The sequence below is a fragment of the Mercenaria mercenaria genome, chromosome 12, assembly GCF_021730395.1.
Source record: "Mercenaria mercenaria strain notata chromosome 12, MADL_Memer_1, whole genome shotgun sequence".
Classification (NCBI taxonomy): domain Eukaryota; kingdom Metazoa; phylum Mollusca; class Bivalvia; order Venerida; family Veneridae; genus Mercenaria; species Mercenaria mercenaria.
The window spans coordinates 25,281,789-25,294,611 of record NC_069372.1 but is presented as its reverse complement, the minus strand read 5'-3'; the positions used below and the strand labels follow the sequence as shown (position 1 = coordinate 25,294,611).

The 12,823-nt window shown below is 34.3% G+C and overlaps 1 protein-coding gene across 6 annotated transcripts in view; it reads right to left on the bottom strand.

The window, feature by feature from the left end:
* Positions 1 to 12,823, bottom strand: part of LOC123535359 (small G protein signaling modulator 1-like) — a 76,460-nt gene that overhangs the window by 46,387 nt on the left and 17,250 nt on the right. For 3 of the 6 annotated variants that reach the window (XM_053519468.1, XM_053519470.1, XM_053519471.1), the window contains exons 4-8: positions 11,592 to 11,732; positions 7,945 to 8,012; positions 4,491 to 4,666; positions 3,932 to 4,072; positions 1,843 to 1,973 (exon numbers count right to left, since the gene is read on the bottom strand). In XM_053519468.1, the coding sequence (XP_053375443.1) occupies positions 1,843 to 1,973; positions 3,932 to 4,072; positions 4,491 to 4,666; positions 7,945 to 8,012; positions 11,592 to 11,732 (657 nt within the window). The remainder of the gene's footprint in view (positions 1 to 1,842; positions 1,974 to 3,931; positions 4,073 to 4,490; positions 4,667 to 7,944; positions 8,013 to 11,591; positions 11,733 to 12,823) is intronic. The other 3 variants (XM_053519469.1, XM_053519472.1, XM_053519473.1) reach the window with 3 other exon arrangements.

The window sequence follows — 12,823 nt, the reverse complement described above, 5'->3', positions numbered from 1 at the left end:
GACAATGTATTCAAAGAAAGTAAAAAGGGAATTTCCCACCACCCCTCCCCAGGAAAGACCTAAATGTGTTTCTTATACAGAAACTGTTGCTCTGTACAGCTTACGCAGTAAAAAGATATTTGGTACGATTGGGAAAGTCAAATTTTTCGCTTCTACGTTAAACCAAAACTTACAGGTAAGGGATCTTAGTCTTGTGCATGAATATTGTTTTGTTTAATAATGTTGAATGTTTGTACAAAGTTATTTACAAAATCATTCATTCATATAAAAGAATATAGACTAAACTAGGAAAATTACCTAAAATTTTTGTCTTCTAAATATGACCTGGACCTTTGAGCTTGGGGTATATGTTTTGAATATGGATTGCACATGATAAATGTGTTTTATTATTAGGATATTTCAATATTCAACCATGTACATGTACACTGGATATAGGTAAGACAAGAAAATAAACATACAAAGTTTGACATCTAACTTTGAGCTAGAGTTGTAAGTTTCGAATACAACACAATGTTTTCTTATGGCAAACATTTATGCAAAGTTTCATTTAAATATACATTATGCATAGTTATTGACAGGACAAAATAGGACAGAATAATTGACTGAGAGATGGACAGACAGTGCAAACCTATAGAACCCAAAACCAGTAACAGGCAAACAATGGACACAGTTAATGTTAATGTCAAAGAAAGGGAGAAACAGTCCATCATCCAAATACAGAAGCCTTGCATGCCTTGGTTAAATACCTATAACATGCTGAACATGATTTATTCTGCCTTTGCGACCAGTGTAGATCATGATCAGCTTGCACATCCATGCAGTCTGATCATGATCTGCACTGTTCGCCATTCAGTCAGTATCTTTTTGTTAAGCACCCCTTTTAACTGTTAATGGTACTGTCCAAATTGAAAGATGGACAAGTTCATTATAGAAATTTAGCGGGGTAAGGGTTAAATACAGATATGTGAAACCATAACCTTACTTGTAACTATAGCAAGATATAACTAACAGGTGCACCATCCAAGAAGATATTATTGCAAGCCCCATATACCTTGGTTTAATACCTGTAGGTGATACCCTAACCTGATCTGTGTAACACAGTACACATACACTTCAATAAGTATAGAAAATACTAGATAAAATACTACTGAAAAGACAGTATCAATGCTGATAATTAAGTTTAAATTCTGCTTTATGAATTAATTAACAATTATATTAAGATATAACTTTAAACATAATGTCACAATATGAAAGGATCCATATGATATATTAAGCAATGTGATGAGATCCCCAGTTTCAGTGCCATGTGATATCATGAGCATAACCTATCACAGCATATGATGTCACTTAATGGAGTTCAACAGTTACTAGACTGTCAGTAAGCACACAGTTATGTGATACAAAAAAGGCTTAAGTACACTGTTATGTGATGTAATAGAGTTTATCTACATCTGAATGTGATAAAACAAGGGTAAAGTGTACTGTCATGTGATATAAGATACAAGGTTTAAGTACACTGTCATGTGATATAATAGACTTCAACTACATTGAAATGTGCTATTCAATAAGTATACTGTCATGTGATACCAATGATTTCAGCTACACTGTCAACTTAAGTACACTGTCATGTGATGTAATAGAGTTCAACTACACTGAAATGTGATATAACAGAAGCTCAAGTATACTGTCATGTGATATAACATGACTACAGTATGACATGATGCTGTTTAACTACATTGCCATGTGCTACGATGAAGCTCAACTCATATGCAGAGTGACACAATAGGTCATAATTTATAAAATGTTAAGAGCTCTTTGTGGCTGTTGCTACAGTAAACATACCTTCTGTCCAAGTCCTCATCCTTGACCTCACAGCAACCATTCATTAACTGATTTGGAGTCCACATGATGGTGAGGCCCTCTACAGTTTGATGTAATGATAAATACCCAGGTAGGGCCTCTACACCTTCTTTCTGAAATCATATTGGAAACATATTATTCAAATGACTAAAACAGAATTTTTCTTATTAGAAAACTTTAGTTTGAGAAAAGTTTCATCCAACTCACTTGAATTGTTAAAAAGTTGTAACTCATACATAACCTGTTTCTGACCAACAGATAACAAGCTAAATAACATACACAGACATTTCTAAATGCCTTTCTTTCATGGGCATAAGAATGATATTAAAGTTGATCAATCATTCTGGTATAGACCATTTGAAAATATATGCACAAGACTGTTTGGTCTACATCCCTAAAATATAGGCCACCCTTGGCGTATAACTTTACTTCGTTCAATGTGGTACATACATCTGCTAGTAACTGGACTGATACAAAGTATATTACTCAACATGCCCTCACTGGAATGTTAACATGCCCTCACTGGAATGTTAACATGCCCTCACTGGAATGTCAAATGACTCAAAACCAAACAAATAATTGTTTAACTATAATAATCATGGCAATGTTTACAACTGGGCTTGATTTCCTGCTAAATTCCGGCAATTTGCACAAACAAGGATTTAAATCAATATGTATCCACTAGATTAGAAAACCTAATAACAGATTGGAAAGTTTCATTCTTCATGCAATCTGAAAATCTCTGAACTGAACTCATTGTTTTACGAGGCCTACGAATTTTACAGAAACTTGGCAAATTAGAGAAAATTACTCCTTAACAGCATGTCTCCTTATTTACAGGAAGCTTCGTCTCTTTTTCCCCCCAAAATGTATGGAGACAGAAATGTTCCTATAGAAGAAAATCAATACAATACCATCCATCAACCGCTTAGCCATTAAAATGTGATGGAAACAATTCTACTTATTTAGCAGCAAAAGTTTTAGTTTGTCCTTCACATGACAATGACTAGAACTAGATGGATGACTTTACAAAAACATGTCTCCTGCCAACACTGTACCCTTGACATTGAACAAACCTTGAAAGGTTTTGTCTTAGGCCAAGTTGTTCATAGCTCATTTGAGGGAGTAAACAAATAGAAAGCCAACAACAAATACTGTCTATTTGAACTTTTATCTAAATGTACAACCTTGAACTTGAAACAGATGTCACAGTGTGAGAGAAATGTGCAGCCAGACTGGTACTCGAACCTGGGGCCTCAGAATACCATTCTGATGCTCTACCGACTCAGCTACCTAATAATTAAGTCCTGGTGACATATTTCCCCACCATTTTTGAAATTCGTTCTTGAAATTTTGTGGATACTTTATATACAAGCAACATCTGTTCTATACCGTGACACAGACACAGAAAGTTATGTGATGGCTTGGTGGCAAAACAGATGTAGTGATCTAGCTGTAATATATTTCAGCTCCCAATAACAAAGAAAACTCTTGTTCTACAACTTCTGTTTTAAAAGTCATAAATGTATAAGTTTAATATTTCATTCTAACCCTTTAAACTATTTCTCAGTATGAACAAAGATGCTAAGTTTCTTACACGGAAAACCATTATAAAAAAACCCCCAAAAAACATGAAAACATCAAGTCATAAAAACGACATCTACTTCCCCACTGAGAAACATCAATCAATATTGAAAGGACACTCTAAAATACAGATCTACACCTTGATCGGCACTGAAACACTTTCGATGCTGTAAGAAACTGTAAGTTTGCTATTACAGTAACACACATGCATCCTCAAGAAAATATTTATGACAGGCCACAAAAGGCTAAACTCGTGTGAAAACAGATTTATCCACACTAAATGATACAATTCTTGTCACAAGGTTGCCCTCTAAAATGTAAGTCTGTTATAAAACAAGTTTGTAACTTTAAAATACTGGCAAGAGGCATTAACGAATTCTGCTCAGTGATGAATATATCTACCATAATAAACATATTAACACATGAACAGATCAACCCAAACATCAACTTTGTATACAGCAGGAGGATGACGTATCTATAAACATACCGGCTGAACCAAGACATTGTTCTTTCCATACAGTAAGGTCGTTCTCGAGTTCTGATGCAGAGATTCCACATATTCCCGCGCCGACAAGTGGAAACTTTTGGAACTTTCCTCACTACTGCTACTCTGGTTTCGCCGAAACTGCTATGAAGAAACAAAAACTTCTGTCATACCTATAAAACATGTTTTTCTGTTTATTATAGTTCTTGTTTGATTTATCGAGACACGTCTTTATCAAGATTTCATAAAATTCCAAATGAAAATACAAAAGTTGAATGAAACTGATCTTAAATCAGGTTTAGTAACATGCTGTAATTCATATTTGGAGTTGTTTTGTTCTCAGCAGAAATGTAATTTTCTCCTCTGAAAACTTTTTTTGCAAATCATGTCTGAAAGCAGTCACACAGCAATATCATGTTATGGCATTATCTGCAAAAGTTTTGAAATTTTGAATCTGGCCTAGTGACTTGGTTTCTGATCCTAGCTAAATCACTTTTAGAGCAGCAATATTCATCTAGGGGCATGCCCATTTAAAAGAGGGTTACTTGAAAATATTCCTTACCTGCGGCCTTACCTGTAGGCCAGGTCGTTTAGGTGAGCCTGGTGACCCTGCACCAGAGGTCATGTGATGACCTCCAGAGTGGATTCTGTGTCTCTGCACGAGCTCATCAGCAGGAGGGTCTGTCCAGAAATGATCAGAGGTTTTCATCTTTGTATAGTCTAGAGCACATGGTCCAACTAAAAATCAGTAAAAAAAAACACGGCTATTGATTTTCATTCCAGGTAATTTTATAAGCAGTTTAATCAGCATCACAGACAGTCAGCAGCAGTATCACTATCTTGGTAATAATAAGTAATAATATGGGGGCTTCCGTGGCCGAGTGATTAAGGTCGCTGACTTCAAAGCACTTGCCCCTCACAGATATTGGTTCAAACCTCACTCAGGGCATTGAATTCTTCATGCGAGGAAGACATCCAGCTGGCTTACAGAAGGTTGGTGATTCTACCCTGATTCTAACCAGGTCCCTGCCTATGAAAAGCTGGAAAGTCATCATTTAACCTATAATTGTGTTGGTGTGATGTTAAACCCATCAAAAACAAAATAAATAGTAATGGCAAAAACAAAAACAAAGCAAATTTTCCTAGAAGTTATGGAAACATTTCATACCTATATCACATGACATGATTTTATACTCTATGTTTTGGCAGCCTCTTTATATTTTAAATTGATAATACATAAAACTGTACATTATTAACTCTCAGAGACGTAGACATTACATATTATAACAACAGCAATGTAACTACAATTATAGAGAAAATGCAACAAAATAAATCTCATCTGTGACCTTGACCTTGGAAGTATGGCTCTAACCCTGACCTTCTCATCATGTCTAACATTTGTGAAAGTGTTTTAGACAGACTAACAAACTAATGAACATAAAGGCAGTGTAGATGATATAATTCTCCTTTTAGGGGGACGTAAAAAGCCCTCTAGGAATTCATGAGTACACATAACATTAACAATATAATACTGATTCCAATAAAATCTGCCATAAGTAGCCATCCAAGAGACCTAGGAAAACTGGCCTTAAATTTTACTGCAAGTAGGCAAGTAGCCAGGTAAATAGAGATCAATATATACAGAACATCCCTGTGGAAATGAAAACTAAAAATGTTTGCTGCTTTTGGCAGCAGCTACATGACACAGGTGCTGGCCTAAGTACAGGCAACACCTAGTGAAGGTTTGACAAATTGAATACAAACACAGAAACAATTTATAAATATAAAATATCTAAGGAATATTTTGGCCTTGTTGATAATTCTGAAATGCAGTACAATCGGATACTTCCCTCAGGAAATAAATTACTTTCGGATAACCTGTAGAAACAATACACTAAACTATATGCGCAACTGTGGCGCCAGAATAACTGTTTGGTGTCAAAGACTCATAAAATTTTAATCTTCTTTATTGTTGGGTTTTGAATCTATTTCTGTATCAATAAATTTTATAAACAAGAGGACCATGATGGTCCTGAATCGCTCACCTATCCCCACATGACCCAGTGTTGAACTGAGTATGACGTCGTTATTTCTATTATTTGACATAGTGACCTAGTTTTTGAGCACAAGTGACCTAGATATCATCAAGATAAAAAATTCTGACCAATTTTCATGAAGATCCATTGAAAAATATGGCCTCTAGAGAGGTTACAAGGTTTTTCTATTATCTGACCTAATGACCTAGTTTTTGGAGGCACGTGACCCACTTTTAAATTTGACCTAGATATCATCAAGGTGAACATTCTCACCAATTTTCATGAAGATCTCGTGAAAAATATGACCTCTATAGAGGTCACAAGGTTTTTCTATTTTTCGACCTACTGACCTAGTTTTTGATCGCACATGACCCAGTTATGAACCTGACCTAGATATCATCAAGCTGAACATTCTCACCAGTTTTCATGAAGATCCATTGAGAAATATGGCCTCTAGAGAGGTCACAAGGTTTTTCTATTTTTAGACCTACTGACCTAGTTTTTGACCCCACGTGACCCAGTTTCGAACCTGACCTAGATATCATCAAGGGGAACATTCTGACCAATATTCATGAAGATCTCATGAAAAATATGGTATCTAGAGAGGTCACAAGGTTTTTCTATTTTTAGATCTACTGACCTAGTTCTTAACCCAATGTGACCCAGTTTCGAACTTGATCTAGATATCATCAAGGTAAACATTCTGACCAATTTTCCTGAAGATCCATTGAAAAATATGGCCTCTAGAGAGGTCACAAGGTTTTTCTATTTTAAGACCTACTGACCTAGTTTTTGACCGCACATGACCCAGTTTCGAACTTGACCTAGATATCATCAAGCTGAACATTCTGACCAATTTTCATGAAGATCCGTTGAGAAATATGGCCTCTAGAGAGGTCACAAGGATTTTCTATTTTTAGACCTACTGACCTAGTTTTTGACCGCACGTGACCCAGTTTCGAACTTGACCTAGATATCATCAAGCTGAACATTCTGACCAATTTTCATGAAGATCCATTGAGAAATATGGCCTCTAGAGAGGTCACAAGGTTTTTCTATTTTTAGACCTAATGACCTAGTTTTTGACGGCACGTGACCCAGTTTCGAACTTGACCTAGATATCATCAAGGTGAACATTCTGACAAATATTCATGAAGATCTCATGAAAAATATGGCCTCTAGAGAGGTCACAAGGTTTTTCTATTTATAGACCTACTGACCTAGTTTTTGACCCCACGTGACCCAGTTTCGAACTTGACCTAGATATCATCAAGGTGAACATTCTGACCAATTTTTCATGAAGATCTTGTGAAATATATGGCCTCTAGAGAGGTCACAAGGTTTTCTATTTTTAGACCTACTGACCTAGTTTTTGATGGCACGTGACCCAGTTTCGAACTTGACCTAGATATCATCAAGGTGAACATTCTGACCAACTTCATAAAGATCCCATGAAAAATGTGACCTCTAGAGTGGTCACAAGCAAAAGTTTACGGACGCACGGACGGACGGACGACGGACGCCGCGCGATCACAAAAGCTCACCTTGTCACTTTGTGACAGGTGAGCTAAAGATATGTTTACAGATTGAGTGTAAGGAATGTGCTAAAATTACATTTGTCCTCAAAATCACAGGTTGAAATTAATTGTTTTGCTTATGGTGTACATAAATATTTAAGATCATTAATTTTTTCAGTTTCAACCATTTCCCCTAACTATTTTTTGGCATGTACAGGTAAAATCAAAGTCGACAGTACTTCCTTATTTTTCACATCCAAATAATATGTATAAGCAGGTGCCTAAAGAGCCTGTAAGAAGGAAGTTGCCAATAGCAAAATGTTTTATAGAACATTTTTGGCTGCAAGACCAATGTTTAATACACTATCCAGACTCCCTTAGGCTCCACGGTACAAGACAGATTGACATTTATAGCCACACTATCTCCAAAGTTTCTGAGGGAACAGCAATATATCTAACTTACCTAATAAAGATGCCAATATCGGGCCATCTACAGGATCTGATATCAATGCAAAGGCTTCATAGTATTTGCTGAAAGTATAGAAAAATACATGTTACATTTAAAGGCACATCCAACAGGTTCCCTTTTCAGCAGTAGCTCACAATGACTTTATAACAGTTAAGCTAGCAGTTTAAAGAATCAAAGCACTGAGAGTACTGAAGGGACAGTGCATTTCAGCAGTAAATGGTTCTTTCAAATTGTACCACCCAATATTCAAGAACTTCCCAAAAAATGTTTAGGGATCAAAAACTCGAATTCAATGACTCTTTTCCTGCATTGCCAGTATTATATTTCGTGCAGCAGCCACAGAAGTCGATCAGAGTACATGCCCTTGAATATTCTTCATAGGCAGTGTTAAAGAAAAACTGGCCGGCATAAAATCCAGAGTAGCAAAGTTAAATTGCTTTAATGACAATGTGTTTAAAGGCTCATAATGCCTTTGTTTAAAAGGTTGCTTCCATATTTTCCGTTATGAACGTAAAATACATTAATTTCTTGTTAAATCCTATTTCTGATAATTTCTTTATTAACATTTGTCAAAGGTTTGAATATTGCTGAATACTATCGAATCTATTGTTTTTTATTACAGGTCTCCCTTCGTGGCTCTAAAAGCAGTGTTTTTCTAACCATGTAAGTATGCATAACATCTATCTGGAAGCCGTTTCAGCTGTTATAGATATAAATTTAAAGCATGATGGACCTTTAATCACAGTGCTACTACATGCAAAATGGCTGGGGTGTTTTTTCCTTTTAACAGTTACGAGGTAAATAAGAAGTAAAACTACTAATAAAATATCAAATTGATTACAGTATATTGCAAAGACTTCTGCGATACATAAAACAATATCCATCTGGCTGTAATTTGTTTAAAACAACTGGAAAATTCATATACATTTTTGTCAAAGGGCTTTGACATATAATGCAAAACCTGCAGCCCCAGGTATTATTTTTCATCTCATTCAATAGATCTTGTCTTCATTCATCTTGTTGGACCAAAAAAGTAGATTTTTTCTTTATTTGAAATATCTTTGTTTTCTTCAATTTTGCAAATAAAACAAACATAGTTATCTGACGTCAAAGCATGACTCTTTTATAAGACTATATATTTCTGTATCAAAATTTATCCAGATATTGTACTGCTAATCTATACAACAAAATAAACACAGACTGTTACTGCTTTTTTGTATTTTGAATGCTTTGGTGAAAAAAAAAAAAGTTTCTTTTTTTTTTCTATAATTTTGAATATACTATCATCCTGAGCCTTCTCCCTTGAATGTAGATATAGCAAAATTTTACATGTTAACCTTTCACTTTAATTCATGATATCTGACACTTTCTTGTACTTTAAGTTAAATTTATAGAAAAATTGTAAGAAATTCTGACCATTACAAAGAAACTACAATGTGTGCCTTTAAAGACTAAGTTATGTAAACATTTCTTCAGAAACAAGTCCTTTTTCCCTTATCATATATCAGGTAACTGATGTTTTTTTTTTAGATTTTACTAAATGACAATTATGACTAAGCTTGTTCTCAGCCTTAGAATCTTTCTTATATCAGTACAAAGATCTTGACTAGAGATATCATCATTAATTAATGGGTTTGATAGTGACCATCCTTGGAAATATGTAGGCTCAGTAAGATAAATGCAGGGTGAGGCATTAACAAAGTCGCCATAATATTCTATCATATTGACAATGTTCACATAATTATGTCTGTGGAGAAGGGTCACTAACAAACCCAATAATTAACTGGTTTTACTGACTACTGATTTATCGATACCTAACATGAAAATCTATTGATCGTCCACAAAAATATAGGGGATCGCCATGTGACCATCTTTTAACCAATAAAATTTGCTAAAATCTTCTGAGAGGTCAAACAAAAATACGGGTTCAACATAAGGCCAATATCTATCACCAGATCAATTCTTGTATTTTCATCAAAGAATAACTATCACAGTAAAAAGCTCTTGACATAACAAAATTATTTTCTCTTTTTTAGCGGATACTGAATTATTTATTAATCAATAACTATGTCCTTAACTTCAAATAAACTCATTTACCTTGCTATTACAGGTAGACATGCAAATCAAAAATAATTTTGAGTACAACAAAAGGACATTAACACCAAATGATGGTGCACTGTATTTTAGTCCAATAATATAAAGGATGAACACAAGTTATCTTACATAATTATTTTCAAACAGCGCCAATCATTTTTTAAAAAGACATTTCTTGTTTACCATTTCATTACTGATATAATGTCATATGCTGCTTTAAGTCGTTTAACATGAGACAATAGGACATGATATGACATCAAAGATGATACTTTAAAAGTATAATATTATGCTCAAAATGTGTCTCTTGATGAAACATAATATAGTAACAGTGACTGCATTTCAATTACCATGAAATCTATTGACCTGAAGGCTGAATCAATGCTTGATTTGACTTGTTATGTAAATCCGTCCCTTAAGTGTCAGAGGAGTTACAAGACAAACTTTGTGACATACAGACAGATGGACAGACAGTACTAAATCAATACAAGGCCATCTCCCCCATCACATGTGGGGGAGACATAAGTTTTATGTTAAGGATGTACCAGTGTTTTTTTTTTATGATATCCGCCTTTTTGAAAATTGTTTCTTTCAATATTTCCTTCTAAGAAAATCTATAACAAAAAATAAAATGCCAAGTCATCAAAATATAGATATTAATGTACCATTTAATCAAGCTGATGAAAAAAAGTCACCGATTTTCAGCTTGCATCTGCCTTAATCCAATGCGAGATGCACGATGGAGTAGGGGTCGACAATTTCAAATATCTATTTAAGTAGATCAGGTTTGGTTCTGATATTTCTATGACTAATATATATTATAATGATGAGCTACAACTGAAATAAACATTTTGCATCTTTTTTCTTTCTACTTTCAAGCATTTTGTGTGTCATTAAGGCAGGAAATTATTTTAAAATCTTAACAACAGAAATTTTCTGTAGATTTCTATTGAAAAAAAAAGTGGGTGGGGTAATGATGCCAACATGCAAACATGAAAGAGATTTTTTAGTGACATTGAATTTCATGCTTATGTAGTACTGATATCACCATGTATTCATAGTGACCTGTAAGACATGAAATCCTTATAAAATTAAGTGGACTATTATATGTTTTATCAAATACCCCCATTTTTTCCAATTTTACTAAATTTCAGAAATGCTGTCGTTGAATAATAATAAAAACAAGTGCAACGAACTGTGCTTTTTCTGCTCTTATTTGTCTTGGAAACTAATGCTCTTCAAGCTCACAGAGTATAAAAAAAAATTGTAGAAAAAATTTGATTATACATCTTTAATGAATACTGTGAAATCATTAATATTCATGGAGGATTAATTTTTGTGGATTTTGTGGTTGATTCAATCCACAAAATTTAATCCCAACGAACAAGTAAAATTCCCATTCATTTTATGTTCAAAAGTTGAAATCAATGAATTCATATCCCCACGAAATTGCCGTTTTGACCAAAACAACGAAATTTCATGCCCACGAAATTAATGATTTTACAGTACGGCCTATATTTATGTTGGCGATGTATTTCACTTTACCATACCTGTTATTCTGTACCAGGTAGTCAAGTATTTTGGCAAGCTGTTTTTCAAATATGGCAACCCGTATCCAGAGATATTTTGGGCTAAATGAGATAGTTGAGGTCTGACGTTTGGTTTGATTTTTGTTTGTATCCAGTGATTTTCTGAAATAAAACAGCAGAAGTACTATAGTTACATGAAACAATTACTGCTTTAAACAGCTTAAATGGCAAAAGCGATGAAAGATCTTTCTATCTTACACTGAAACAAACAAATAACTCTTGTATATAATCATGTATGCACAAAAATGTACAAACGTATGTACAAAATATATCATTTCTACGAAAGATGGATTACATTTAATTCTGTTTGGTTCTAATGTTTGCTCTATTCCTTTCAGCTCAATAACATGCATTATTAAATTTCTGAAAGCAATGCAAAATTATCACAGGAGAAATGTATTCTCTAGTGAATGCTATATAAAGTGCACCAGGAGAGAATTTTTATATTTGATTATTTATGAATGTTTCCTCCTACGCTAAATTACGGTTCAATGTCCTAAACTTTTATATCAGAGAACAGTGAAGAGCAACAAGAATAAATATGATTCCAGAATTCTGCACTGTCTTTCATTGCCCTTTGCTCTTATGAATTTCCTAACTTAATAATATGGAGCATTTCAACACATTTGAGTAAGGGACCTGACTAATATGCACAGTATCTTTTATCGGGGTGAACATTTGTGCAAATATCATTGTAATAATGTGGACTACACAAGAATGGAATGACATACTGAAAGAAATAGCACAAATTTGCAGTCAAAACAGGTTCTGCATCATTTGGGAACTAAAAACCTGTAAATGAATTAGGTCAGTGTTTGGAAAGCAGCTATGAACATATCCCTAACACCTTGCATATCAGGCTACCTGGTAACAACTTTTTAGAAAGAAAGCTACATTCACTAAAAATATTCAAATCCAAACCATGACTTGTTTCTGTACCATATAAGTTATGAGGCAAAACGTTCTAAGGCAATATATTAGCAAAGTGCATTTTCCAAGTTTATATGAAATTTTGTTCTCAACATGAAAATGACATTTACTTTCAATCTGTAGCGACAGGAAAGAAAATTCTTCTCAGTAAACACCATCTATAATGACTGTGAAAATCAATAACACTGTAAAAATTTCACATAAAGTGTCCTTTGGAGCTTTCTTCTTTGTGTTCTCCTTTACTTGATTAAGCAATAAAATAA